The 27,399-nt window shown below is 57.3% G+C and overlaps 1 protein-coding gene and 2 long non-coding RNA genes across 3 annotated transcripts; 2 read left to right on the top strand and 1 right to left on the bottom strand.

Annotated features, from left to right (window-relative positions):
• Positions 1-11,763: 11,763 nt before the first annotated feature.
• On the top strand, positions 11,764-15,761 carry LOC115598876 (maestro heat-like repeat-containing protein family member 7). Its single transcript, XM_030457291.1, has 13 exons — positions 11,764-11,773; positions 11,988-12,073; positions 12,224-12,304; positions 12,576-12,730; positions 12,825-12,939; positions 13,067-13,227; positions 13,319-13,456; positions 13,759-13,873; positions 14,187-14,321; positions 14,612-14,794; positions 15,021-15,176; positions 15,478-15,596; positions 15,758-15,761. The coding sequence occupies exons 1-13, from the start codon at positions 11,764-11,766 to the stop codon at positions 15,759-15,761; spliced, it is 1,458 nt and encodes a 485-aa protein (XP_030313151.1).
• An 11-nt stretch (positions 15,762-15,772) lies between these two features.
• On the top strand, positions 15,773-16,974 carry LOC115598860. The gene is made up of 4 exons (XR_003987977.1): positions 15,773-15,857; positions 16,178-16,240; positions 16,509-16,686; positions 16,772-16,974. It is a non-coding gene; the product is annotated as an uncharacterized LOC115598860 (long non-coding RNA).
• Positions 16,975-17,893: 919 nt separating this feature from the next.
• LOC115598861 lies at positions 17,894-20,777 on the bottom strand. Its single transcript, XR_003987978.1, has 5 exons — positions 20,686-20,777; positions 20,104-20,200; positions 19,229-19,333; positions 18,481-18,536; positions 17,894-18,188 (listed from the first exon to the last, which is right to left on the bottom strand). It is a non-coding gene; the product is annotated as an uncharacterized LOC115598861 (long non-coding RNA).
• Positions 20,778-27,399: the final 6,622 nt, after the last annotated feature.

Below are 27,399 nucleotides of genomic sequence, written 5' to 3'. Positions count from 1 at the left end.
GGGCAGGTGACTGGGGGCACAAAGGGGCTCCTGCCAACAGGCTGCCAGACACTTCAACACTGGGGACTTGTCAGTGGGACAGCTGGCCCCATGGCCTGATGGCCGAGTGCTGTTGAAGTGTCATGCCTGTTCTCCAAGGCCCAACACACATCACCGCCGCTGCCCCTTGGGGCTTTTGTGTGTTTTCTTGGGCTCTGCTGATGAATTCCTCCTCCTCCTCCTCTTGCTAGCAGAGTCCCTGAAATCAACAGAGAGGCTTTGGCGATCGTAGCCCCGCTGCAAGGACCTGCCCCGCTCCCTCTTCCGTGGTGTTGAGGTCTTTGCCTGAACAGCATTGGGTGGTGGAACCCTCAAGGAGCTGCTGTTGGCAGGCACCAGAGCTTCCTGATCCCTTGGGGCTGCCTGATCCCGTGGAGTGCTGACCCGATGTGGAGATGAGGGGTGGAAATCAGTGCCCTGCAGTGGGGATCTGCTCCGGAACCTCTGCCTGGCACTGCTGCCCTGGAAAGAGGCAGAAGGGCCAAAGCTGTGCTCCCTTCTGCTGCTGTCTTGTTGCCTGGCGTGCTGCACGTGGTGGTGTGGTTCTATGTGGAGCAGCCAGCGACGTTCCCTTCTGCACATGAAGCAGTCCCTGCTGTTCTCCAGGGAAGAGGCAGAAGGGCGAAAGCTGTGCCCCTCTCTGCTGCTGTCTCCATGCCAGGTGCCCAGCACGTGGTGAGGTGGCTCTCTCTGGAGCAGGCAGTCCCGTTCCCTTCTGGAAACAGAGGAGGCCGGGCTGAACCTGCCTGGGCAGCTGGAGCTTGGCCAGCCTGAAGATGCCTCCCATGCACCGGCCCAGGACTGCTGGCTGGTGCTGGCAGGTCTGACGGAGCTGCTCCTCTGGGGCTGCTGGCCAATGGTGGGTGCTCCAAAGAAGCCCCTCTGCAGGACTGGCTGCCCAGTGGTGACAGCTCCAAAGAGGCCACTCGGCAGGTGTGGCTGCCCAGTTATGGCATTTCTAAAGGTGCCACTGGGTAGGAACTGTTGGAACTTCTGCCATTGGCCCGAGAAGTCCCACCGAAGGAATGTCTGCTGTGATGTCTGGCCGGTGCTGCCTGGTGCGGAGACTCTGCTCCACTGGATCCCCTGGCTGATGGTGGCTGGTGCAGAGACTCTGCCCTGCTGAGATCCACGGCTGGATCTGCTGAGTGCAGAGACTCTGCCCTGCTGAGATCCACGGCTGGATCTGCTGAGTACAGAGACTCTGACCTGCTGAGATCTCTGCCTGATGGTGGCAGGTACAGAGGATCTGCCCTGCTGGACCCTCTGGCTGGGTCTGCTGAGTGCAGATCCTCTGCCCTGGTGAGGTCCATGGATGGTCCCGGCTTTTCGGGAGGAGCTTTTCTTCCCTGGAGACTTCCTCATACCCACCACCAGGTCCTGCAAAGACAACAGTCCAAAGGTTTTGGTCTTTCCCAAGGCAAGGACCAGAAGAGTGGGAAAACCCCAGAATCTGTGTGAGGGGACAGCTAAGGGCCTCCCAAAGGTCCTTCTGAGAGCTGCAAAGGAAAGGGGGACAAAGGCAGAGAAGTGGAAGGGACCTCGGTGTGATGCTGGGAGAGGGAACAGCATTGCTGCAGTGTGGGAAGGAAAAGAGAGCGATGCCCAGATCCCAGAAAGAAATCCAGTGTTTGTCTGGGGCCCTGACCCACCTCCCCAGAGCTGCCCGAGGCCTACGAGGCAGACCCTGGGGTCCAACAGAACCCAGCTGCTGGCTGCCAGCCACCCCCTGACCGAGGGAGGAGCAGGGATGTGATGGTGCCAAGGAGGAGGAAGCCCTTGCTCCAGTCCTCAAATTGGAGCTCCTGGAGAGAAAAAGAATGATCCCTGTTGAGGGCTGCTCTTGCAGCCCCCTCAGGGCTTCAGTCACCTTCTCGAGCACATCCTGCAGCAGAGAGAAGGCAGAACACCAAGGCTACCACCTCCCAATTCTACTGGAATCTTCCTACCAGGCCTGCCCCTGCTGGAGCAAGACCTCCTCTTTCTACCCTCTCTGGCTTCCTCAGGAGAAGTTTGCAGCTGGGCGGCAGCCTGAAGCCCAGCAAGGAAAGAGAAGCACTGACAGGGGCTTGTTCAGCTTTGACAGCAGCACTCTGTGCTGACAAGAAGAGGAACCCTCAGGAGGATGAGAAGAAAAAGAGGCAACCCAGGGAGAGGAGAAGTGTTCTGAAGCTGGTTTCCCACGAGTTCTAACCTGCTATAGAACAGCAAATAGGCTTCCTGCTGCAGAGCTGTGTCGATGTCTGACTGAGGAGGGAAGCTGAGGAAAACCGGGCAGGAAAGGAACAATGAACAGAACACAAAAGGCACACGATAAGCCAAGGAAGGAGCTGAGTTATAACCCAAAGGTCAGCTCAGCCACACTGGCAGCCTCTGGCCCGCTTCTCAGGCTCTTGTAGCCCTGGCCCCGTGATGTCACAGGTGGCACATCACAAACCCTTTGTGACCAAAGTGGCCCAGCACCTGTGCTGTGGAACCCTCCAGTCCCATTGCAGCCCCCCCAGTCATGTGTCCTGTGGATCTCCAGAGCTGGTGTGTGCAGCCCCTGGAAGCTGCAGGGAAGAGGAATTGGGTACCCAAGTGCCTGGTCCTTGAGGACGTGGGAGGAAGGAGCACCAGAGCTGGAATAAAAACACTCGTTGGCCTTTTGTGTGGGATCCCTGTGGAATTTTCTTCTGGGCAGCTTTGGGGACATTTGGTGGCAAGAGCCAGGGAGGGAGGGAGGGGGCTGTGATGGCATGTGCCCCTCCTTCAGGCTCCTCTCCTGAATGACTTCAGAGCACCTTCCAGTCCCTGAAGTACCTTCAGATGCCTCCAATACTAGGACCTGATGAGGCTCCAGGAGAGCAGGGGAAGGACAGGAGGCAAGGAGCCAGGGGGATGGGACAAGGGGGAATGTTTTCAACCCGGAAGAGGAGAGATGGAGATGAGGGCTAATGGACAAAATGAGGGTGGTGAGAGCCTGGAAAAGGTTTCTTGGAGTAATTAATAGATGCTGGAAGTGTTGAAGGGCAGGTTGGGTGGCACTTGGAGCAATCTGTGCTGGGGGGTGTTGCCTGTGCCCATTGTAGGTGGTGGAAGTGGAAGACCTTTAAAGTCCCTCCAGCCCCAACCTGTCTGGGCTTGGATGGTTTGGGTCAAAAGTAGCAGGTTCATGGGAAAAGCGTTTAAAAAAGGCCAAACACCTGAGAATGTCAGCATGTTTCCCCCCTCCCCAGAGCTGTCGAGGCTGGAGATGGAAGCTCTGCTCCTGGTAGAGCACAGGTCCCCTGGGAGGGTTGGGCTCCCCTGGCGGAGGCTCCAGGAGCCCCATGTCCCAAAACAGAAGATGCCAAGTGCCCCAAGGTGGGCAGGAGATGTCCTGGGTAGTGCCCCCCAGGAGGCAAAGCCCTGCCCAGTGGTGGTGGGACACCAAGGTGACAGCCAAGTCTTGTTTGAACCTTGCTGCTGAGCACTGCCAGGGAGCGCTTGGTGAGCAGTTGTGTGAATTTCAGTGGGGATGTCTGAGCACGAGTTTTGGTTGGAAAAAACCCAAGAGAGGAGCGGCCGGGGAGAGGCGGTGACCCATGGGGCTGCGGAGCGGGGCCGGATCGCAAGGAGGGGCCGGGATTGGTGGGAGCGGGCAGGTGAAGGGGCGGGATTGGCTGGGCCGGGGATGCTGCGGGTGGCGATTGGCTGTGGCGGCGGGAGGGGCGGGGATTTTTCATTGGATTTTTTCCCTGCTCCCTTGGTAAGGCTGCCCAGAGAAGGGGGGAGAAGACTGTAAGGCAGATGAGAGCTGCTCTTCGACAGCGGGGGGAGAAATGGAGCTGTCTGGGCACCCGCTGGTCACCCTCTGAGAAGCTGTCAGCTTCTCCAGCCCAGTTCCATTTGAGTCTCTCCTCTAAAGACAAGAGCTGCAGGAGGGGCACATGCCAGCACACAGCTTTCAAACTGCCATCACAGACCCCTCCCCTCCTGCCTCTTGCCACCAGGTGCCCCCAAACCTGCCCAGAAGAAAACTCCCCATCAGTTCCACGTGAAAGAGCAAGGAGTGTTTTTTATTCTAGCTTTGGAGCTCCTTACTCATCCAAGCTGCCAGGTGCCCCCATGGTGACTGGTGGGCAGGTGACAGGGGAGCACAAAGGGGCTCCTGCCAGCAGGCTGCCAGACACTTCAACACTGGGGACTTGTCAGTGGGACAGCTGGCCCCATGGCCTGATGGCCGAGTGCTGTTGAAGTGTCATGCCTGTTCTCCAAGGCCCAACACACATCACTGCCGCTGCCCCTTGGGGCTTTTGTGTGTTTTCTTGGGCTCTGCTGATGAATTCCTCCTCCTCCTCTTGCTAGCAGAGTCCCTGAAATCAACAGAGAGGCTTCGGCGATCGTAGCCCCGCTGCAGGGACCTGCCCCGCTCCCTCTTCCGTGGTGTTGAGGTCTTCTCCTGAGCAGCATTGGGTGGTGGAACCCTCAAGGAGCTGCTGTTGGCAGGCACCAGAGCTTCCTGATCCCTTGGGGCTGCCTGATCCCGTGGAGTGCTGACCCAGTGTGGAGATGAGGGGTGGAAATCAGTGCCCTGCAGTGGGGATCTGCTCCGGAACCTCTGCCTGGCACTGCTGCCCTGGAAAGAGGCAGAAGGGCCAAAGCTGTGCTCCCCTCTGCTGCTGTCTTGTTGCCTGGCGTGCTGCACGTGGTGGTGTGGTTCTATGTGGAGCAGCCAGCGACGTTCCCTTCTGCACATAAAGCAGTCCCTGCTCCTACTCTGGGAAGACCTTGCCTGGCTCAGACTTTGAGGTGGACCCTTACTCCCTCACTGTGGGAGGTAAGCCTGCTTTTGGGGTGTTGGAAGGTGAGCTTCACCACCTCTGAACCTTCAGTGGGAGCAGAGTAGATCCACCATCCTCCAGCTCCCTTGTGCAAAGGAATGGTGAGATCCCTTGGCTGGTGAGGTGACAGCCTTGTGATGGTTGATCTGAAAGCAGAATTCTAGCAATGAACGTGGCCTTGTCCCTCTGCGTGGTCCCAGAGCTGGAGAGATGCTGCAGGATGGCAGGAGACAGGAGGGGAAGGGTTGTGTGGAAAGGGCATGGAGGGTGTCAGTAGATGTTCCTAGTGTCCTCTGTATTGCCTGCTGTGTCCCAAAGGAGGGTGGCTGGCTGGGAGTAGAGCTCCTGTGTTCTGCAGACCGTGCTAACTGCTGTGTCCTGCTGCAGAGGACACCCTGGAGCCTCCCCTGTCTGATCCAGGCTTTCCAGAGTATGGTGTGGCCATAGTGGTCGTGGGTGGCCTCTGCTTCCTTACTGCTCCCATCATCTTGCTGATGGTAAGGATCATGTCTGGCTGGCTGGCTGCTGTTGCCCCAGTCCCAGAGGGGACCAGACAGGGGCTGCAGGCTCCATGCTCTCATCTCCAGTGTCTCAGAACCAAGAGGCTCAGCCGGTGGGATGTGGCAGTCCTCTGGGAGAGAAGAGACCTTGAAGCAGGGACCCAGACCCTGGAAATGGATAACCAAGGGTTCCAGATGTCTGCTGAACAGGCAAGTGGCCTTGGCTTAGTTTCTGGTGCAGCTTGGAGAGCACAGCTGGTGTTTCTGCAGGACACAGGTCCCTGGTGCTGGTCCTGAGCAATGGGACGCCCTGGAGGGGGGTGGGGGTGGTGAGAAACCCTCCCCCTGCCCTTGCTGGAGGGGGGCACAGTGACTTGTTTCCCTTCCAGGGCCCTGAGGAAGTTGCTGGGAGCTGGCAAAGCGACTCAGCCTGATGGGAGAAGATGCAGCTGATCAGGGTAGGGGGGGGAGGAAGGCTGAAGATGAGGATTGTTGGACATAGGCTGTGTGTGTGTGTGTGACATGCTGCCACCCCTGCCCTGGAGCAAGACATGGGCTCAGAGGGATGAAGGAAGCAGGGACTTTGTACACCGAATTTCAATAAACTCTTTCTAGGCTCTCCAGCCCTGCAGTGAAGGGTCCAGGCTGCTGGTGGAGGGGATGGGGGTGGGGAAAAGCCAAGAAAACATCCTGCTAAGGAGAATACTGGGACTCATTGACTGACTAAATATGAGAATTAATTTGAGTAATATTGGACAAACTGGAAAGTGCTTAACATAGGTGAACTTAGCTGGAGGGGACAGCTCTGGGTAAGCTGTAGCTGAGCTCCTGGGTTTGGGCCTCAGCTAAGCTGTTATTCCACCAGCTGGAGTAACACTGAGGCAGGATGCAGAGAAGCAGATCAGGACCCCAAATGATCTTGTACAATGCTGTGTGGTTTAGCTGAAACAAGCTGAAAAAAGGGGACTCAGAAAGAATTAGCCTGATGAGAAGGGGCTGATGGGGAACCACTGACTCCTGCTGCACTCCCAGACCCTGAATCCTGGGACCCAAAGGCATGGAGCAGCACAGGGAAGGTTGCAAATGTCCTCAGCACCTCTTGCCTCCTTTCTTGGAAGTCAGCTCTGCTCAAAACACAAGTGAAGGATAATAAGTGAAAACACCCCCCCTCTTGTTTGTCTGTGCTTCAAATGAACAAAGGCAGCACTTTTCTAGAAAACTTGTGAAATATGGGTTTGCTAGCAGTGAGGGGGCTGGGGAGGGGTTGGCAGGACCCAGGTGGCAGATGGCAGTGAAAACAAGGATGCAAAAAAAGAAAAGGGGATCCCCAAAAAGGGGTAGAGTGAGTATGACAGTAAAACTCCTGGAACAAAACAAATGGTAATGATTTTGAAAAGGGAAGGAAAGGCCATGGTTGTTCTGGGACTGACTGACCTCAGGGGGCTGTTTGGGGCCCCTGGGGAGAAGGAGAGGGAGCTGTTCTTGAACCCCACAGCATCCCAAGTCCTGCTGCAATGGTGCCTCTGTTTCAGCTGTGACCCACAAAAAACCTCAGTATATTTACCTAGAAAGGAGGGGCAGTGAGAGGGACTCTTTGAAATATTTTTTATACTTAACTTTTCTTTAACCTTCCTTGTTTTTCCATGTCCTAAAGGAAAATGATGCTGTTTTAGATGGAATAAATGCAGGGTCATGTAAGTGCTGGATAAATGATGTAAATTGCATGTTGGCTGTCAAGAGCTCTGCAAGTTTTAACCCCTTTGGCTTTTTTTTTTTTTTTTTCCTGGGAGGAGGGGGAGGGAGGGGATGTCTCAGGTGATGGCATCTCCCCAGGGGGAAGAAAATAGCCCAAAATTGGAGGTGCTGCCCGAGCTGGGGTGCTTGACTCCTCTTTTTGAGGCAGCTGGTCAGGGACTCCTCAGCCGTGCTGGAGCTGGTGGGGTGTGTGCGTGTGGAAGTGCCCGAGAGGAGAAACGGGGAGCAGAGGCGTGAATCGCAAGCTGGGAGTGTCACAGGGCACATCTGAGATGCAGACAAGGCAGAGTGGATACAGAAAAAAAAAACCCAAAGCCCAGCACCCTGCCCTCTCCTTCCCGCCCTCTGCCTTTGGAAGCAGAAGGCTGTTTCTTGCTACAGCGGTCAGTGCAGAGAGCTGGCTGGGCATTTGCTTTGCCACCAAGCTAGATGAGAAAGGGAGAGATTTCTGCGGTGTTTCTCTCGAGTGGCCCGTCTGAAGGCGGGCAGAAGCGATACCTTCCGGGACTGGAGCCCTGGCAGTGCGGGACAGGGACACTGGAGGGCAGCGGTGACTTGCTGGTGACCGAGGCTGCAAAGCAAAGCGCAGCCCAGCGCTGGCTTTCCCGCTCAGCTCCTTTCTGCCCGGGGACACCCGGAGCCCCCCTGGCTGGAAAGGCCGTCCCCCCTCCGACCTGCAGCGCATTCAAACCTCCCTCGTCGTCCCCTGCTGCCCAGCCCCCCGTGTCCAGCCCTGCCTGCAAAGCAGAGCCCCGCAGCAGCCCCGGCCATGAGCAGCCGGGCCGGGCACTCGGGCTGATGCCCTGCAGCTGGGCAGGGGCCGTGTCCTGGGGGTGGGAATGGGAAACTCCTGGGGCGGGGGGCACAAAAGCTGCCGTGAGCACAGCCCCTCCCGGGTTCCCGTTCCTCTTAGCAAACAGCAGCTCCTCTGTGTGGGGCTGGGGGCTCCTTCCTGCAGCAACTTTTCAAGAAGGTCCTTCTGGGGCAGCTGAGAGGAAGTGAAAAGCAGGACTCTGATACGAATGGTGATTGAAACCTCTTGAGTCTGATTGTTGCTTGTTGCTTGGGGGTGTTGGGCAAAGGGCATTGGCTTTGTTGTGTGTGACATCAATGCTGTGTTCTGCGGTACACTGGGCATTGGCTCTACCTGGATACCTGTGGCAAGATCTGTTGAACTGGTAGGGTTTTTCTTTTTATGGGAAACTACACACCCTCCCTTCATACCCAGCTGGGACCATCAGGTTTGGAGGTTTTGGAAATGGCTGTCCCTGTTTCTCTATGTTTGTGTTGCAAGGGTGCTTTCTTCTCAGTAGGCATAGATGCAGCTGTTGGAATTGTAACACAAGTCTGGGCACCGCTCGAGCTTTGAGAGTGGCTTTTAGTGATGTGCCTTGGCCAGTAGTGGCCCAGGGCACTGTTGTGTCAGAGCCTGCAAGAAGCAGTGCTGCTTCCCCCTCCTGACCCAGGAGGACAGGGAGTAGGGGTTTCGGATCAGTTCCTCACAGGTTGTGCCTGTGGTCAGGCAGTGAAGAAAGGCAGCTGAGCCCTGTGTTACTGAAGGCACAGCAAGGATGGAGCATGTGGGGGAGAGCTGTGATGAAGGGGAGAGATCAAATCCTGTCCAAAGCGTGAGAAGAGAGTCTTCTGTGAAAGCTTGAGCAGCAAATCCTTGTGAGGTGGCTCTTCCCTCCCTCATCACGAGAGGAGGAATTAGATTTGGAGAAACAATCCTTTTTCCTGAAGGGCTTGTGAAATGTCCAGAGGACTTTGGCTGGCATGATGGGACACGCCATGAGCTGACATGTGGTGGTGCTACCTTTGCAACCAGGAGAAGGTGGGATAGGTAACCGAGCACTGGCTTGAGCATATGAACTGCAGGCTGTGAGCCCCAAAGCAGAAGCCTTGTCCCAGAAGATGCCTGCCCCAACCTCTAGTGAAAGGTGTTACAGTCCTGGAACAAACCCATTCTGAGCTGCAACTGCAAGCTCCATAACCACCCCTGTTGAGAGTGGAAGATAGCTGAGAGATTAGAGGGGCTCTGCCAACAGCCAGGGGGAGGAAAGGGAAACCAGAGCTTCTGGGGGAGTGTGGATCTTAATAGGAACCTTCCAGTATCTGAAGAGGCCTTACAGGAAGGCTGGAGAAGGACTGTTGGCAAGGGTCTGTACTTGTAGCCTGAGGGGCAATGGTTTTCAGCTAGAGAACAGCAGATTCAGAGTGGATGTTAGAAAAAAGCTCTTTGCCATGAGAGTAGTGGAGAAATGGAACAAGTTTCTCAAGGAGACAGCTGAGGCCTAAATCCTGGAGCTCTTCAAGGTGAGGCTTGATGAGGCTCTGAGCAAGCTGATGATCTAGTTGTGGATGTCCCTACTTCTTGTAGGGGGGTTTAGACTAGATGACCTCTAGAGGTCACTTCCAACTCAAGGGAATGTCTGAATCAGCAGCTGTGTAGCTTGCCTGGTAGCAAGCCTTTGGAGAAGGTGAGAATATGATGCAGCTTCTGTTGGAAGGCAGGTTTGGCATTGAGAGAAGCAAGGTCAAGGGACTTGGTCAAGAGATGCAGTTCTTGGGAATTAACTGGCAAGATGGATGCAGCCCCATGCCTGTGGATGTGGTGACCAAGGTAACAGCTGTGTCTGCCTCTGTCAGGAAGGAGGAGACAGAGGCTGCCTTGGGTGTTGTGTGTGTCTGGAGGATGCCTGTTCCATGGTACAGTGACGTGGTGAAGCCTCTCTCTAGAGTCCCTCAGAAAAGAAACTCTTTTGTATGGGGCCCTGAACAAGCTGGGGAGAGTCTGGCAGACAGGTCCACAGGAGATTGGCCAGAGATGATTGGAAACCCATCCCAGACTTCATGCTGCTGCCTGCAATGCCAATCTGGGCCTAGAAAGGCAAATTTGGTGGCAGCCTGGGATCCCAGAGGGGAGTGGGTCAGAGACTGGAGCTAATTGGGAAAGTAACCTAAGAGCTGACTGAGCCACAGAGCACAGTGCAGAGTGGGTCTATCCCCTTCCTTACCACGCAGCAGCCTCTGCCATCATGGCTTGGTAAAAAGCACCCTGAAATCAAGGGGTGGGGAAAGGTTCAAAAACCGGGACAAACATTTAGCACAAGCCCTCTGGTTAGTTAAGAGCAGGGGCTGGATCAGTGGAGCCAGCCCTGGCCAGTCTGCTGTTCTACAGACAGGGGAAGGGGATGAGGTCCCTGCTGTAAGGGAGAGGAACCTCCTGGGACAAGCTGTGTGGATTTCTTCACCCCTGGGCAAAGGCCACACACAGGGAGGGGTCCCTCCCAGCAGCCTCAGGGAAGAATCCCCACAGCCATCTGCCATGGCCAGGAGGTGGCCCCACTTGTGGGGTCTTGTCTGCTCAAGCCCCTGGGCGTTCCCTGGAGAGTGATGCCAGCACACCGGGGATCACAAAGAATTTTAAAATAACCACCTGAAGCTCTATTCCTCAGTTTATGTTGTATTTATTGATAATTCTGCCAAAACCAGGCTAACCCAGTTCATACAGAGCAGAACGGGTCACACAGGGTTCTAATGATTTTGCAAAATAAACAGATTTACTTTTACGGAAAAGCTGACCTTAGCTGAGGCTTTAAATAGGAAGGCAATTCAGAAGGACTGGCTACAACCTCAACTTGTGAGGGGGAAAAAATGAGGGATTTTTTTGAGACATGATGGACAAGAATGCCACCTTCTGGGAAATTCCGATGTTTACTTGATGTTAGTGCTAAAATACGGTCGGTAAACTTCCGTTTTGATCGGAGCAGGATCACTCATGTCCAAAAAGTGGGTAACAAGCCGAGGAGGGCTGACTTAGGATGCTTGAACAGTGCTTGAATGTTTGAATCAAGAGCTGCTGCCCTGGCCATGGGACTGCGGGGACTGCATCCCCTCCTTTTATGCCATCTCCTCCCAAGGCTGAGACACCTCTTCTACACCTTCCCCCCACAGAGCTTGTGCGTGCAGCTCCCCGGGAGCCTGTGAGTGTCATAATTGGGTGTGGATGTTCCAGTGCCTGGCCTGGGTGCCAGGTGACAATGGGACCCCTTTCTTACATCATTGTTGACACCCCTGGGCCCTGGGTACCTTCCTAGTGCTGGGGTGGCCCTGGCTCAGTGTCCAAGAGGACAGCGATCAGGTCAGACAGGAGCAGAGAGCTACCTAGGAGCCCTGAGCCATGTCTGGCCTTTTTGTGTCTCGAGAAAGCTGCTGTGGTTCCCAAGAGAACCACGGCAATTCCCAGGGTCTGCTCTGTCCCCAAGAGAGGTAAGAGCCAGGGGCTGCGGCTGGGTGGGCACTGCGGGGTCAAATGTGAGGGCTCATGAAAGGCCTTTGTGGTTTGTCCATCGGGAGCTTCTGCCCAGCCCCTGAGGGCTGGGGTTCTTCACAGGCTGCCCAGGAGCAGAGCCTCACTGCCCCGTGCAGAGCCCGTCCCTGACATCTCCCTGCCCCCACGCAGCCCCCTTGGCCCCACGGGCTCTCCCCGCAGGCTGTGCAGCCTTGGGGCCAGCAGCACTGCCACCCCCATGCCCACCCCCCATGGCCTCTCCTCCTTCCTCAGGACTGAGCGGAGGTCCGGGAGCCACCTCCGGCTGGCCTGGGTCGAGGATGAGGCAGAAGAGATCAGTCTCCCCGTCCCAGACAAGGTGGTCCAGCTGATGGAGACGGGTGAGTGAGGGGCGTTTGGCTGCTTTGCTGTGCTCCTGCATGGCAGTGGCTGCTGGGCACATCCCCGGCCTCTTCTGTGCCAGTCCCCTCTTTGGGTCCCCATGCCCAGGGCTGGCTCTCTCCTCGGGAGCTGGCACGGGGCTGGGTGCCGGGTAAGGCCCTTCAGTTACTCCTGCCAGCACCTTCAGCTCACTCTCCTCCCTTGCTTTCTTAGATCCCAATCCTGATGCCACCTTCCTTTGGTATTCAGCGGAAGAGGGCCAGGAGATGAGTGCGGATGCCCAGGAAGAGCTAGGAGAGGTACCTACAGAGAATCTCACCTGCCTTGTGCCTGCTCCAGCTGCCCCCACGCTCAAAGATGCCTTCCCAGACAGCTGCCCTCTGGGCAAAGCTGGGGAAAAAAAAAAAAAAAAAAAAAAAAGAGAGCCCCATAACCTTCTCTTGTTGCAGGAGCGGGACAAAGACTGTCTGAGAGATCTGATAGTCAACCTTTGCCCCTCCACCCTCAGGAGTCTGCAGGATGTCTCGCAGGTCTGGCATTTTCAGAGCAGCTCACAGTTTCCCCTGTGCAAACCCCCCAGGGAGGTTTCTCCCCCAAAGCCCTCTGCACCCTGACGGGTACAGAGGCATAGAAAGGAGCAGAGGCTGCAGTGGGAAGGGGCTCTGGCCACCTCCTGGCCATGGCAGATGGGTGTGGGGATTCTTCCCTGAGGCTGCTGGGAGGGACCCCTCCCTGTGTGTGGCATCTGAGGGGATGGTTGCAGCCCAGTGGCAGCACCATCCTCCCCTCTGTTCCCTGCAGACAGAAAAAATCTTGAGGTGCATCCACAGAGACGTGGAGGAAGTGTGCACGGAACCAGGGCAGGTCCTCCTGAGATCCGTGCTTGGTCTGCTGAGCGAGTGCTGCCCTGAGGAAACAGTTCAGACCCTCTTGAGGATCAGTCCCTCCTGTGACAAGTATGAGCCCCAAGAGCCCTGGGGACTTGCTCCATAGCCCAGGCACAGCACAGTGGCCAAGGCAGCCCTGCTAACAGAGTGTTCTGGCTTGCAGCGCTGCGCTGGCCATGTGGGAGATGCTGCTGTCCCTGCCCAGCACTTCAGAGACAGTTCTTGACAGGCTGCTCGGTGTGATCCAGGGCTGGAGACCAATCTGTGCTATCCCATCTGTGAGTGACCAGAGCAGCTCTTGCTCACGACTTCAAGGCAGTTGATGGCTCCACGTGCAGCCCAGGGGCTTTGGCAGTGCCCCAGCAGCTTCCTTGCACTGAGAGCTGTCCCTGTGTCTTTCTGCAGGCAAGCCAGGTCCTGTACAGGCTCAGCCAGCGGCCCCGCGGCCAGAGGATCCTGGAAGCGCTCTTCCCCAGGCTCCTCATGAGCTTGACCTACAAACTTTCCCTGGCTGCAGTGATCCTGGGGCGGGAGCAGCCTGGGGCTGATCAACCCGTCCCTTTCGGGTGCGCCATCCCCTTCCCCTGCCATTCCTTCCCCTGGGCCCTCGGCCTGGGCCCCTGCTCTGTCTGTAACCGGACCTTGCTCTGCACACAGGCTGGCAGTGGAGGCCATTAAAGTTCTGCTGCACGCTGCTGGCTGTCAAGGCCACGTCCAGAACATCCAGGAGGAGGGCGGCTGGGACATGATGCTGCAAGCAGACACCCTCGAGAGAGGAATCAGTCTGCTGGCCAGGTGAGAGCCCTTTGTAGGCAGCAGTGCCTCGGCAGCCCCATCCCCGGGGGCAGAGAAGTCCCCAGGCACCCAGGCCCCGGGCTGCAGCCGCAGCGCTGGCCAGGGAGCGATCCGAGTGGCAAGGGGTGCTCCTTGCCTGGGGAGAGAGCAGGGCGCAGTCAGCAGCAAGTGGTGTGGAGGCTGTGGCTGGGGGCAAAGGCGTGTCCTGGCCTGGGCTGGCCTGGCTGGGCTGGGCAGGGCAATCCCAGCAAGGCTTTGCCTGCCCTGCTCACTGCCAGCACTGCTTTTCTTTTCCTGCCCAGAGAGCTGAGGAAGAGCCCAGCTGAGCAGCAACGCCTCCTGTTCCAGCACATTAAGGAGATTCTTACTCACAGGAGGGAATGGCAGACCAACTTTGCCATGACTTTCTATACTGAGGTAAGCCTGGTGGGAAGCAGTGCCTCTGCCAGATGCTCCTGAAGCCGTCCCTCTGGCACAGGCGGCTGCTGCCGGGTGGGATGACAGTCCCTGGAGCTGGGACAGAGGGCTCTGCTGCCAGTCAGTCCCTGGGGCCTTCATCCAGCCCTTCCTGCTGGGGCAGTGCTCAGCACCCCCACATGTCCACAGGCAGGGCTGCCCCCCAGAGGGGCTGTGTCAGCCCCCAGGCCCCGACCTGGCAGGGGTAGCCAGGAGCTGCAGAGTGCCAAGGTCCCGCAGCTCTGCCCGTCTCTCACCACTGTTGTTCTTTCAGCTGCTGGGCTGCCAGGGCCTTGGAAAGGACTGGAGTGACCTGCGCCTCCTCCACTCCTACCTGAGCCATGGCACACAGACAGTCCGTCTGAGGGCACTCCAGGGCTTGGTGGCACTCGCAGGAGATCCACAGATGGTGAGCGAGGCGTAGTCAGGTGGAGCCGCCTTGGCAGCCTGGGGCTGGGGCAGGGGTAATGTGCTGGCTTGGGCCTGGCCGCGAGGAAGGAGGTGGCTGTCAGCAGAGAGAGGGGTGGCTGAGCAGGGGCCACAGAGCCTTTGCTCTCCTTGCTCTCTCCTTCATCCGCATTGGCACACGCAGTGCCTGCCGGGAAGCCGGGTGGGAGGCTGGTGCTCAGCACGCAGGGCGTTTGTGCCAGGCTGCTCCTCCGCTGCTCCACCCTCACAGCAATTCTCTGTTTCCTCCAGGCAAGAGAAATGCGGGGCAGCTCTCTGGTGGAGAACATCCTGGCGTGCCTAAAGGATCCATCCAGAGACATCAGGATGGAGGCCTTGCTCTTCTTCTGCACCATGATGGGCCAGCTGAAGAGGAAAGAGGCCAGCCCTGTCGCTCTGATGCTGGTGGAGAAGTTCCCAGCCCTCTTTGGTGATGTAAGGCTGATGTGGGACCTGACCCCGTCAAGGGGCATGGGGCAAGGACAGCTGCCCTCCAGCCCAGCCCCGCTGGCAGCACTTGGGCAGGGCTGCTGCCCTCCTCCTGCCCCTGGGCTCTGCTGGGAGGGCTGCTGGGCTCTGCACCCAGCATGGCTTCTCCTTGGCCTCAGCCTCTAGAGTTACACTTTGCTGCAGTCATGCTCTCTTCCTTCCTTCCCACCAGGAGTCCAGCCAGGTTCAAGAGCTCTCCCTCAGCCTCTTTGAAGACACCATGAAGGCTGTGGTGAGCAGAGACAAGGCAGAGATGAAGGAGGCAACACGCAGGGTTGTGCTCTCGCTCTTCCTGCACATGAACGCTGAGAGCAGGAGTGTTGCTGAGGTAGAGAGCTGAAAGCTGAGCACCTGCTTTGCCCTTCCTTCCCTCTGCCCCAGCCCTGGCAGCAGCAGCTCCTCAGCTGTTGCCCGTTTCTCTTGTGCTGGCTGTGAGAGTGCCATAGCTGAGGTGGTGGCTGCCCCGTGTCCCTGCCTCGGGCATTGAAGCTTGGGCATTCAGGCTTTGTCCCCAGCTGCCTCTTCCCAGAAGTAGCTGGGGACAGCTGGCAGCCTTGCCAAGAGGAGGGGGACAACAGGTCTCCTTCTCTGAGCTGTGGTGCCAGCTCCCACCTGCTGCTGTTTTGCAGGCCTCTGGCAAAGGCCTCCTCATCTGTGCCAAGTTCCTGGGCTGGAGGAAGCTGAAGAGGGTTCTTAAGAAGCAGAAGACCTGGCTGATCGGAGAGACTTTGGTGAGGACAACCCCCAGGTGCCAGGGCCTGGGCTGGACAAGGGATGCCCCATGTGCCCAGGGTGTGGCTGTGCCTGGGGGGGAAGGGGTGGGATGGGCAGAGGGACTGCTCTTGCACACGTTGTGGGGCGGGGAAGGGTCTGTGCCAGCCCCATGACATGACCTTGGGCACTCTCCAGCTGAAGCAGGACAGAAGGGTGGAAGATTACGTGTGCTTCAGCCTGCCCTACCTGCAGGACTCTCAGACCAGCGTGAGATTGGAGGCCATCAGGTTCATGGGTGAGCCACAGCCCCCGGGGACCCTCTTCTGGCAGCCCGGCCCCAGCCCCCGGCGCTGCCCTGGCAGGCAGGAGCAGCCCTGTGGCTGTCTCGGGCAGGGCCCTGGCCTCCTGCTGCCCCCTCTGCTCTGCCCTGGCCTGCCCAGGCCTTGGTGGCCTTGGTGGCCGCCTGGCTCAGTGTCAGCAGTGCCCTCGGGGACTTGCCCGGGGCCATCCGTGCGGAGTGCTGGGCAGGAGGGCGTGCGGCCGAGCTGGCCGGGCCGGGGGCTGTGCTGCCGCAGTGCTGGGGAGGGGGAGGTCTGACGGGAGCTCTGTGCACAGGGACTGCTGCGCAGCGCCTGGGGAGGAATGGATCCAAACGGACGATGGAGGTTGTGTGGGATGGTGAGTAGGGTCAGAGGGGTGCTGGTGGGGCAGGGGAGAGAGCCTGGGCAGGGTGCTGCCATTCCTGGCTCTGCTGCTGCAGGGAAAGGAGGGAGAAGCTGTGACTGTCCCATCCCTGCTCCTCCCAGTCAGGGAAAGAGAGGGATGGGGCTTGCATAGAAGGGTCTGTGCAGACACCAGGGTTTCACCACTGCTCACCTTCTTTCTTTCTTTCTCTCTCTCTCTTCTCTTGTCTTTTTTTTCCTTTCTTTCTTTCTTTCTGCTGCAGCTCTCAAGCGCTGTGATGATGACCCTGATGCCTCAGTCAGGTCCCTAGCAGGTCAGACCTTGAACATCCTGCAGGCTGGGAGGGAGCTGGAGAGATCAAGATGGTCCTTCCCAGGCCTGTGCTTCTGGCGCTGATGAGATGGGTCAAGGACAATCTTGCTGCCCCCATCTTCCTGACGGTACTTTCACCACTGCCCCATCATGGCCCCAAGAACACTCCTGTCCCCTGGCTCCCCCACTTAAACCTCCTTAATGTCATCCCAGGCGGAGGAAGTGGCTCTGCTGGGGTGAAGGTCCTGGTGGAATGATGATCCCCAAGCCTGCAGAGCACACAGCATTTGTCCTGGCCTCTCCTGCTACCTGCACATCAGCTTAGCCCTGTGAGTGCCCTGGCCCCAGCTTGTTGGACAGCCAGGTTACCCTTCCTTAGGATGGTGCTGCAAGGAGGCACAGGGCAGAAGGGAGTCAGGGTTTAACTCAGCAGAGCTCTTATAAACTCCAGCACTGCTTTGTCTCAGGGCGTTTCACCTGGAATGATCAGCCTTGTCACCAAGCACACCTCCATGGGGACAGCCCTGGTCACAGCTGAGGATGAACACTTGCTCCTCTCAGCAGTCCTGCTGCTCAGTGTCATGGGCATCATCAGCTGGTGCTGAGTTCTTACAGCCCACCTACAGGTGAGGAATTGCATCAGCAGCCAGAGACTCCCAACTGATTCCAACTCTCCCAAGAGAGTGAGAAGCAGCTGCTGCATTCCTCTTCTGTCACTTCCAGGAGGTCACCAGGGTGTCTGCAGAGTCTGTGGCCTCTCCCCCAGAGACCTGGAGCAGCTCGAGTCATGCGGCTGAGCACACGCCCAAACCAGATCCCCTCTCGGAGGCTGTTTGGATTCATCGGGAGCTGCCCCCCAGAGGCTACAGGAGGTTCCAGCCTTGCCGGGCAGGGTCCGTGTCACCGTGTGGGCCCAGGCGGCTTGGGACAGCTGGGCAGGGCACAGCTGAGCCAGAGCTGCTTTCCTTGTCTCCTCAGAGCAGTGGGACGTGCAGCCTCCTGGCCTCTGGCATAGCTTCCAATAGGTCAAAGAGGTCCCCAAATAAAATGTGGCCTTTGGAAAGCACAGCATGTGGTGAAATCTGTTGTATGGGACCTGGGCTCTGATCCTGGGACCGATGGGTGATCCTGGGCTCAACACATGTCCTTAAGCCTCCGCAAGTGTTTTTTCTACACATTTTTTTTGTGCCTGTGAGGGGAAAAGGGGAGGCAGGACCCCGCTGGGAAGGGTCAGCATGGCTGTATGTGGTTGGCAGCTCACGGTGAAAATTTCACCTGGCTTGTAGCTGGGCAGGCATCGACCACTGCTTTTGGAGGGTTGAGGAGATGGTCGACCCCTGCCGAGGTTAGGAATGAGGCTCTGACTCTGTCACCTCTGGCTGGGGGGAGCAGCAGAGGGTCCAGCCCCCCTGGGAGCCCGGAGCAGCAGCGACCACTTTGCCCTTGTCTGTGCAGGGAGCAGCAGGCAGTGAGCGGGTGAGAAAAGCCGTTCTGGGAGTTGTTTTGGGGAGCAGGGGGAGGTCAGAGATAGGGCCGAGAGGAGAGGTGGCTGTAGGGAGGTTCGATGAAGAACTCGCTGAGGGGTCTGGCAGCTCTGTCGAAGCTGCCTGCATTCTCCTGGCTTAAGAGCCTGTGGTGGAGAAAAAAAGGAGCATCTGTGAGCTGGTACTGCTAGGTACAACAGTGACCCCCCTGAAAGCAGATTCTGTCATGGCATTTCTCTTTTCATCCAGCATCTAAGAGCACCTGGGCATTGTAAAATTGGGCTCCAAATTCCTACACAAACAGGCCTGGATCCCAAATACAGAGAGTGAACACTGAAAAAAACTGCTGGCCCCCACCCTCCCATGGAACTCTACCCACAGCACTTTCAACTTGCTTTTTTTCCTAAAACCTCAAACGTTCACAACCCCCCCCCTCACCTCAGCCACTCTCCCACTGTATCGGGATTCAGCTCCAGAATTCCGAACAAACGGGCCTGGCAAAAAAAATCCAAAGAGTGACCACTGAAAACTTCTGCTGGCCCTAACCCCCACATGGAACCCTATCCACAGCACCAGCAAAAATCAGGCTACGGGTTTGCTTTCATACCAAAAATCTCAAATATTCGACTCTTTGGCCACTCTCTCACTGATGCTCAACACAGCTCCAAAATTCCACATGGATCCAAAATCCACACGAATGAATCCAGCTCAAAAAAGCAAAGAGTGACCACTGAAAATGTTTGCTGGCCCTAACCTTCACATAGAACCCTGCCCACAGCACCAGCAACAATTGAGCTACAAACAAAAGGCTTTGCTTTAACACCAAAAGACTCCAATATTTGACCCTTTCACCACTCTCTCACTGTCACTCAATACAGTACAAAAATTCCACACCAATGGGTCTGCCTCAAAACCACAAAGAGTGAGTTCTGAAAAGTTCTGCTGGCCCCAGCCCTCACAGGGACACCTACCCACAGCACCACAAACAAGCAGGCTACAGCTTTGCTTTACTACCAAAAACCTCGAAGATTTGACCCCTCAGCAGCTCTCCCACTGTTGCTCACTACAGCTCCAAAAGTCCACACCAATGGGCCTGGCAAAAATACACAAGCAGTGACCACTGAAATCTTTTGATGGCCCACAGCCCCAGCTACCAGGAATTACGGTTTACCAGAGAGCCTCTTACCTCCACTTCAGTCATCCAGGCTTCCTCACATCCTCTGCTTGCTCTTGCTTCCTGCTTCCTTCAACACACCATGGATGCTTCCTCTTTCTTCTCCAGCACCTCCTGCTGCAAGGGGACACAGTCAGCACCAACAACACCGGCCTGACAGAGAGGCACCAGGACAGTCCCCACATGGAAGCTCTCCACACCCAGCCCCTCACAGGACAAAATCACAACCACAAAAAAACCCCACCTCACAGAACAGCTCTTCCCTCCTGTAGAGGATTGCATTTGGCCTGCACAAGGCCTTACAGGCCCTGCTCATCATTGAGCCAGGGTTACAGTTAAACTCATGCTGCCGGGAAAGTTCCAGAAGCTTGGGGGCGAAGTGTCGTGGCTGAAGAGTTCGGGGTGTGGGAAACCGCAAGAGGCTGAGTTTATGTTTAACACTTAACCAATAGTGAGTCAAGCTTTTGCAACCGTTGACCAATGATATTCTGACAAGTAGGCATAATTCGGTATAAATACGTTTCATGTTCTAATAAAGTTGGACTTGACTGATCATATTGGTCGTGTGTCAGCCCCTTCTTGCGACACCCTCCAAATCACTCCTCCAGGCACCTGCCCAGGCACAGCAGGAAATAAACACTGCCTTCCTCTCACAATAATAACTCCTCCATTTCTACCCTCCAAACACAGAGACAGTGTTTCTTGCCCTCCTTACAGGTTTGCCCCTCTTCTCTGGGCAGCTTCACCAGAGGAAAAACAGCCAGAGGCCCAAGACTCCAGTCCTGCTTACAGGGAGCTCACCCAGCACAAAGCTGGCCAGGGCAGCAAAGATGCTGGCAATGCTCTGGTGGGACAGTCAGGTCCCTTTGCCCATGGGGCCTCCTTACCTCCACTTCACTCATCCAGGCTTCCTCTGCTCACTCTTGGTTTATGCTTTTTTCCACACACCATGGAGGCCTCCACTTTCTTCTCCTGCACCTCCTGCTGCAAAGGCAAGAGGACACAATCAGCACCCACAAGTCCCCACTCCCCCACCAGGATGCTCTCCCACACTGAAGCTCGCCACACCAACCCTCTAGTTCCCTTCAAGCCAACATCCCAATGACCCCCAAAAAACCCCACACTGCTGCCCTCGAGCAGGAGAGAAACCTCAGAGCTGCCCCCACCCCGTCCCCAGGGCTGCATGGAGGCCAGGGGGACCCTCAACACCCCAAGGGGCTCTTACAGGCACAAAGCCTTCAGCCAGAGCAGGGGGATGGGGAAAGGGACCTCCCCTGACTACAGGGGGGCAGCTGCCAGCTCCATTTCTCCCTCCATGGAGCAGATAGGGGCTCTCACCCACCTTACAGGGTTGGTGCTCTCACCGGCCAACACAGCAACAGCCCAAAGACCCCAGCACACCAAAGGTGCTGCCAACACTCTCCCACCACTACCCCCGAACAAACAAACCCCGGAACAGCTTTTCTCACCCGCTCAGTGCCCGCTGCTCCCTGCACGGACGAGGGCGAAGCGGCCGCTGCTGCTCGGGGCTCCCGGACGCTCCCGGCGGGGCTGGGCCCTCCACTGCCACCCGGGCAGCGTTTGACCCCTCTGCAGTTCCAGTCTTGCCCAGGGCAGAGATCAACCATCGCTTTCGGGGGGTCGAGGCAATGCTCGACCCCCGCCTGCCCCCGAAGAACCGCGGATCCCTCACTGCGCAGCGCTGCGCTGCGCACCCATCGCTCTCCTGCCCTTTGCCCTGACGGGTCCCACTCTTTACCTCATCCCCTCCGCAGGGTCCGGCTCTTCAGTTTACCTCATGAGACCAAAAACGACCCTCTGAAAAGGCCACTGCAGCCAGGAAGACGCAGCCACAAGCCCCACACAGAGAAGCTGCTGTTTGCTAAGAGGAACGGGAACCCGGGAGGGGCTGTGCTCACGGCAGCTTTTGTGCCCCCCGCCCCAGGAGTTTCCCATCCCCACCCCCAGGACACGGCCCCTGCCCAGCTGCAGGGCATCAGCCCGAGTGCCCGGCCCGGCTGCTCATGGCCGGGGCTGCTGCGGGGCTCTGACATGGAGGGGACTCAGCCAGGACACTGCGTGCTCAGGGGCTGCAACACTTCCTCTTCTTCCTCTGCAGGGCACAACCCAGAATTGCACCCAAAGCTGGAGCTCCACAGCACTGCTCAGAGTCAGACTACAGGAGAATCATCAAACCACAAACAGGTTTGCTTTTTCCCCAGATGTCTCGGAGGGAAGCTGCCACTGAACAGCCTGACTGTGACATTAAATCACAGGAGAGGTGCAATAACGGAGCCTGGACAACTCCTGGGATTCTGTGACGGATCGAGCCCGAAATCACCCATTTGTCCCAGGATCACCCAACCGTCCCTGCCCTGCCCCCCGTGCCATCGCCCCCTCCTCTCTGCTCTCAGCCCCAGGAGCAGCTCAGAGGCTGGGGAGCAGGGGCTCGTTCCGGGCACCGGGGACGTGCTGAAGTGGGGCCCGGGTCCTGCCCAGGCACTTCCCGTCCCGTCCCGCTCCCCGCCCGCTCAAGGCCTCCCCAGGGCCGCAGCACCGCTGCCCTCCCCTCCGCAACGGCCTTATTTACTTTTATACATACATAAATATATGTAAATATCTATATATATGATAGACCCAGGCCCCGCTGCCCCGGGCCGCGATTGGCTGGGGCGCCGGTAGGGCCGGGGCCGAGGGGCGGGCGGGCGGGCAGCCCCGGCTCTGGGGGCGGCGGCGGGCGGGGGGAGCTGGGGCAGGCATAGAGCCCGCAGCAACCAGAAAGCTGGGCTGCTTTCCTGACAGCGCTCCAAGCGCCCTCTGGAACGATGGCTCAAGGGGAAGAAAGACATTTATTGCCCGGGAGCCGCCTGGCGAAGGGCGGCGGCCGAGGTGGATCAAGTCCTGGGGGTTTGGTTGGTTGAAGGGCTGTGAAAAGGGGCAGACAGCAGCCTCGGCGCCTCAGGAATATCCTCTGAGAGCCCAGGAATCACAAGCAGAACCCACCTGGCCTTGGTCACGTCGCTGTCTGCTCACTGTAATTCTCTGAATGGAGCACTTGCTGTCTGTAGAGATTCAAGGGCAGGGATCGATACCCTTAGTGTTGCTCTCCTGCTGGCTCCAGGCTCAAAACTGCTCATCATCTGCTCTCCATGAGACAGCCACCTCCTTCTGCCCCATGTTCATGGGATCCTTAGACCATCCTTATCCTGACCTTTATAAACAAATCCTACACTACTGCAAGCTGTTGCATTGCTTTGAACCTCCGGCTCCCAGCCCCGTATTTTGGCAGTCAATTTTTTCTACCTGCTCAGTAAATTGTGCAGCCACACCGAGGTCTCGGGTAGCAACGGGACCCCAAAATTCTCCTGAAGGGATGCCATGGCCCTGCAGCTGGTCAGCGACTCCTCAGCCGTGCACAAGTTTTGGTTGGAAAAAAACCAAGAGAGGAGCGGCCGGGGAGAGGCGGTGACCCATGGGGCTGCGGAGCGGGGCCGGATCGCAAGGAGGGGCCGGGATTGGTGGGAGCGGGCAGGTGAAGGGGCGGGATTGGCTGGGCCGGGGATGCTGCGTGTGGCGATTGGCTGTGGCGGCGGGAGGGGCGGGGCCAGGGAGAAAACCAGAAATGGCGGCCACGGGAAGTGATGCTCTCGAGTGTTCCCTCCTGCACACCTAGAACCAACCTGATCTCCTCTCTGCTTTCCTCTTTTGCACCAGCAGCTGACCCACATCCAACCCTTCTTGGTGTGAGTCCATCTCCCACCATCTTTGAAGAGACCATGGAGATGATCCCAGGGTTGGAGAAAATCTCGTACCAGGACAGGCTAAGAGAGTTGGGGTTGTTCAGCCTGGAGAAATGAAGGCTGCAGGGAGATGCTAGAGCACCTTCCAGTCCCTCAAGTACCTTCAGATGTCTGCAGTAGGTACTGTCGGTGGGTTAGCAGTTTGGGCAGGCCACAAACCTAATGACAGAATTCCTCTCTATTCCCCCTTCTCTCCCCCCAGAGGGAAGAAAAAGGGGAATAAAGACTGGAAATTAAGTTGGAAGCTGAAAATAATTTGATACAGATTTTACTAACGCAAGGGAAAAGTAATAACAAAGTATAAGGTTACAAAGCATAGAAGAAAAAGAAATAAATATATATATAACCCGATAACACGTGGCGAGCTTGTGGCAACACACAGTATCTCGGCCAGCAGGAGATGAGAGGAAAAAGAAGGAGGAGGTGCTGGCTTTCTGATCCTATATGGCCAGTGAGGAAGCTTGATGGAGAATGGAGATTAACTGTGGGCTACCATGATCTAAACAAAGTTACACCATCAATCAGTGCAGCTGTTCCAGATATATTGGAGCTTCAATATGAACAAGGCAGCCAAATGATCAGCAACTACTGCCATTGCTAACACATTTTTCTCTGTTCCCATAGCAGCAGAGGGCAGGTCCCAAATAGCTTTTACCTGGAGGAGTGTCCAGTACACCTGGAACCAACTGCCTCAGGGGTGGAAGCACAGTCCCACCATCTGCCATGGACTGATCCACACTGCACCGGAGAAGGGTGGAGCTCCAGACCATCTGCAATACATTGATGATATTGTTGTGGGGGGTAGTATGGCTGAAGAAGTCTTTGAAAAAGGCAGGAAAGTCATCTGCATACTAGTGGAAGCTGGTTTTGCTATAAAGAGAAGCAAGGTCAAGGGACCAGCCAAAGAGACCCAGTTCCTGGGAGTTGGATGGCAAGATGGGTGCCGGCACATCCCTATGGATGTGGTCAGCAAAACTGCACCCAGGTCTTCACCCAGTAAGAAAGAGATGCAGGCCTTCTGGGGTAGTGGGATTTTGGAGGGTGCCCATTCCCAGGTACACTGAAATTGTAAAACCCCTTTATGATGTCTCGCAAAAGGAAAATGGTTTTGCATGAGGCCCTGAAAAGCAACAGAGCCTTTGAGCAGATAAAATGAGAGATAGTCATGCAGTGGCCCTGGGACCTGTCCGAACAGGACAGGAGATTAAAAACTGGGCTCTACACTCCAGGCAGTAATAATAGTCCCAACCGGAGCCTCTGGCAGAAAGCATCAGATGAGACTTGAGGTCAACCCCTAGGGTTTTGGAGTCAGCAGTATAAAGGTTCAGAGACCAATTGCACTCCAACTGAAAGAGAAATATTGTCTGCTTGTGAAAGAGTTTGAGCCTCTTCAGAAGTGACTGGTACTGAGGCAGTGCTCCTCCTGCTACCCCATCTCCCAGTTTGGAGCGGACGTTCAAGGCGAGGATCTCATCTACACACCGTGCCACTGATGCCACCTGGAGTAAGTGGATTGCTTTGATAGCACAGCGAGGTCTCACAGATTTTAATCCAGTTCTGGCCCCAGCTCCGCTCCTGCCCACTGCCTCCAGACGAAGCCGCTCCCGGCTCTGCCCCAGGGGGCTCACGGGGCAGCCCCCCAGCCAGGCAGCCCCGGGGCTCCAGGGCCCAGCGCTGGACACGCAGCACTTGGCTGTGCCGGGAACGCTGAGCCGGGTCTGTTCCCCCAGCATCCAGCCAGGGCCGGGACACCGCAGCAGCCGCCGGGGAAGGGGGAGGCACCGCCCGCAGCCCCGAGTGATGGGGACAGGGGAGGGGGCAGCGCCCGCCCCACCAAACCTTGACTGCCTTTCTGTGCACTTTATTGTACTTTAGCCACTGTTTTACACGGTGTCCTTAATGATTCCGGAGAACAAGAACCCTCAACTCAAGCCCCGCTTCCAGGTTCCGCCCGCCAGTGCCCCTCGCCGCTCCTGCGACCCCGGGTGCCCCTCGGTCCGAACGAGCTCACGGAACCGCCGCGGCCCGGCCCCAGCAGGGAGCAGCCGGCAGGACGCGCCCCGCTCCCGCCCGTCCCAGCAGCGGCTCCCGCGGCCGCCGGCGCTGCCTAAAGCGTTCCCGGCCCCGCACAACCCCGCTCCCGGGACCGCAGCACCAACACTCGGTACCGCCCGCTTGCCCAACTATAGATCCCGCCCCGCCCCTCCCGACGCCGCAGCCAATCGCCACCCGCAGCATCCCCGGCCCAGCCAATCCCGCCCTGCCCATTCCCTCCGCCCTTCCCTCTCCCACCAATCCCGGCCCCTCATTGCGATCCGGCCCCGCTCCGCAGCCCCATAGGTCACCGCCTCTCCCCGGGACGCTGACGGAGCCCCAGCCCGAGCCCGAGGTCTCCCCACGCCACTCGCAAACCCCCGCAGGCCGTGGTCGATCCCGCGACCCGACCGCCCCGAGGCCACCGCGGACCCTCCCGCCCCCTCCGGCGCTGACCCCCGCCCGCCTTCCGGCCCCTTCCCCGGGCCAGCGCTGTCAGGCTGCATCGCAGCCCTTGCAAGACACGGTTACAAGAGGGGCTGAGCAGCTGGGGGCGGAGGAGGCTCAGCCTGCCCGCTTGTGCGGAAGGAGAAGAGATGCGGAGCAGACCCTGCAGTCTTTACCAGGAGCCGCCAGCCGGAGTTGGGGGTCACTCAGTTATCGGCACACGGTGCTGGGGCCCCGTGCACACGGAGAGAGCACCGCTGGGATTTGCCCAGGGGCCGCAAGGCACCCACATGGGAAAGCAGCTGATGCTTCTGCCATAAATCAGGAAGCCAGGAGCCCGTGGAGGCCAACGCTCCACCCGCCGGCAGTGCAACCCATGGCACGGGCAGGAAACCCAGGGCTGACAGAGGCAGAAACCCAGCAGATCGTTCCCTTTGGAGAGGTGCACTGGCATGTGTGATCAGTGGCTCCCCACGGAGGCAGAGATGTGAGGGCTTTCCTTGGAAATCAACACCCGCAGCGGACGGCCGCAGGAGCGCTGGAGCCAGACGTGCTGTGAATTCACAGGGGCACTCTCTGCATGCGCACAAGGGCTGGGATGCTGCAGGCGGGCAGCAAATCTCAGTGCGCAGCAAGGGCCCCCCCGAAACGCCAGCGGGCAGAGAGGACACGTGGGCCACCAGACCCACAAAGGCACAGACTGGGATTTGCTGTGCTCCACCATGTGATGAAGAAAAATTCGGCATGTGGATGCTTATCCTGGAAATCAAGAAAGTAATGGAGCTGTGCAGGGCGTCAGGCTGAGTGTGACGTGAAGGGCAGGCAGAGAACGCCTGAGGCAGGACCACAGATGAGGACACTCTGAATGCATGAGATCAGCCTGTGGGGTTAAAAATCCTGTTTCTCTCCTTTGCTGTAAATTTTGACAGTTGTCTTGCTGGGTTCTATCAGCCTTCTGCAGACTGCTAGGGTATGAGACAGGGCATGCTGTGTTCGGTGCTATTCAAGCAACTTGGGCATCACTGGGGTTTTAAATTAACCATTAGGGTCAGGCTTAAGGGGACTTCTCCAAGCCAGAGGGGCAGGGAGGGAGCAGAGATGATGGGCCTCACTCTACACACATGTGAGGGGTTGACCCAGACCCACAAGTACCACTTACTGGTGATGCCTATGCAGTGTTCAGGACCCCCAGTGGCTTGTGCCAGGGTGGGTGATGAGGATGATGTGCTTGAGGCTCACCCAAGGGCTTCATTACCAGATATGTGGCCAGCAGGACAATGGGAAGGGAATCTCCCACTCCACTCCACCCTGGTGAGACCCTCCCTGCAATGCTGGGTCCAGTGTGTAGCCCCCAACGTAAGAGATATGGAGCGTTGGAGCAAGTGTAGAGGGCACAAAAATTACTTCAGGGCTGAAGCAGCTTTGCTATGGAGCTAGGCTAAGAGATTCAGGGTTTTTCAGCCTGGAGAAGAGTAGGCTCCAGGGAAACCTTAAAGCACCTGCTAGGATCTTAAGAGGGACAAAAAAACTGGGGAAAGACTTTTAAAAACGGCCTGGAGTGACAAAATGATGGGGTAGTTTCAAGCTGAAAGAGGAGAGACTGAGATATTAGGAAGAAATTCTATGCTGTGGGGGTGGTGAGACCCTGGCCCAGGTTGTCCCGGGAAGCTGTGGCTGCCCCATCCCTGGCAGTGTTGAAGGTTGGATGGGGCTTGGAGCACCAGGGGCTGGTGGGAGGCATCCCTGCCCATGGGAGGGGGGCTAGAACTGGATGGGCTTTAAGAATCCCTTCCAACCCAAAGCAGTCTGGGATTCTATGAAATTCTGACCTTACTCTGCCTTTCACGGCTCTTGGTCGCCTTCCTCCCGTAAGGTTACATCTTCTGGTCAGTGAAGTTCTGT

Source organism: Calypte anna, chromosome 10 (assembly GCF_003957555.1).
Source record: "Calypte anna isolate BGI_N300 chromosome 10, bCalAnn1_v1.p, whole genome shotgun sequence".
NCBI lineage: Eukaryota > Metazoa > Chordata > Aves > Apodiformes > Trochilidae > Calypte > Calypte anna.
The sequence above is the reverse complement of the archived record's forward strand: the minus strand, read 5'-3'. Positions and strand labels throughout refer to the sequence as shown.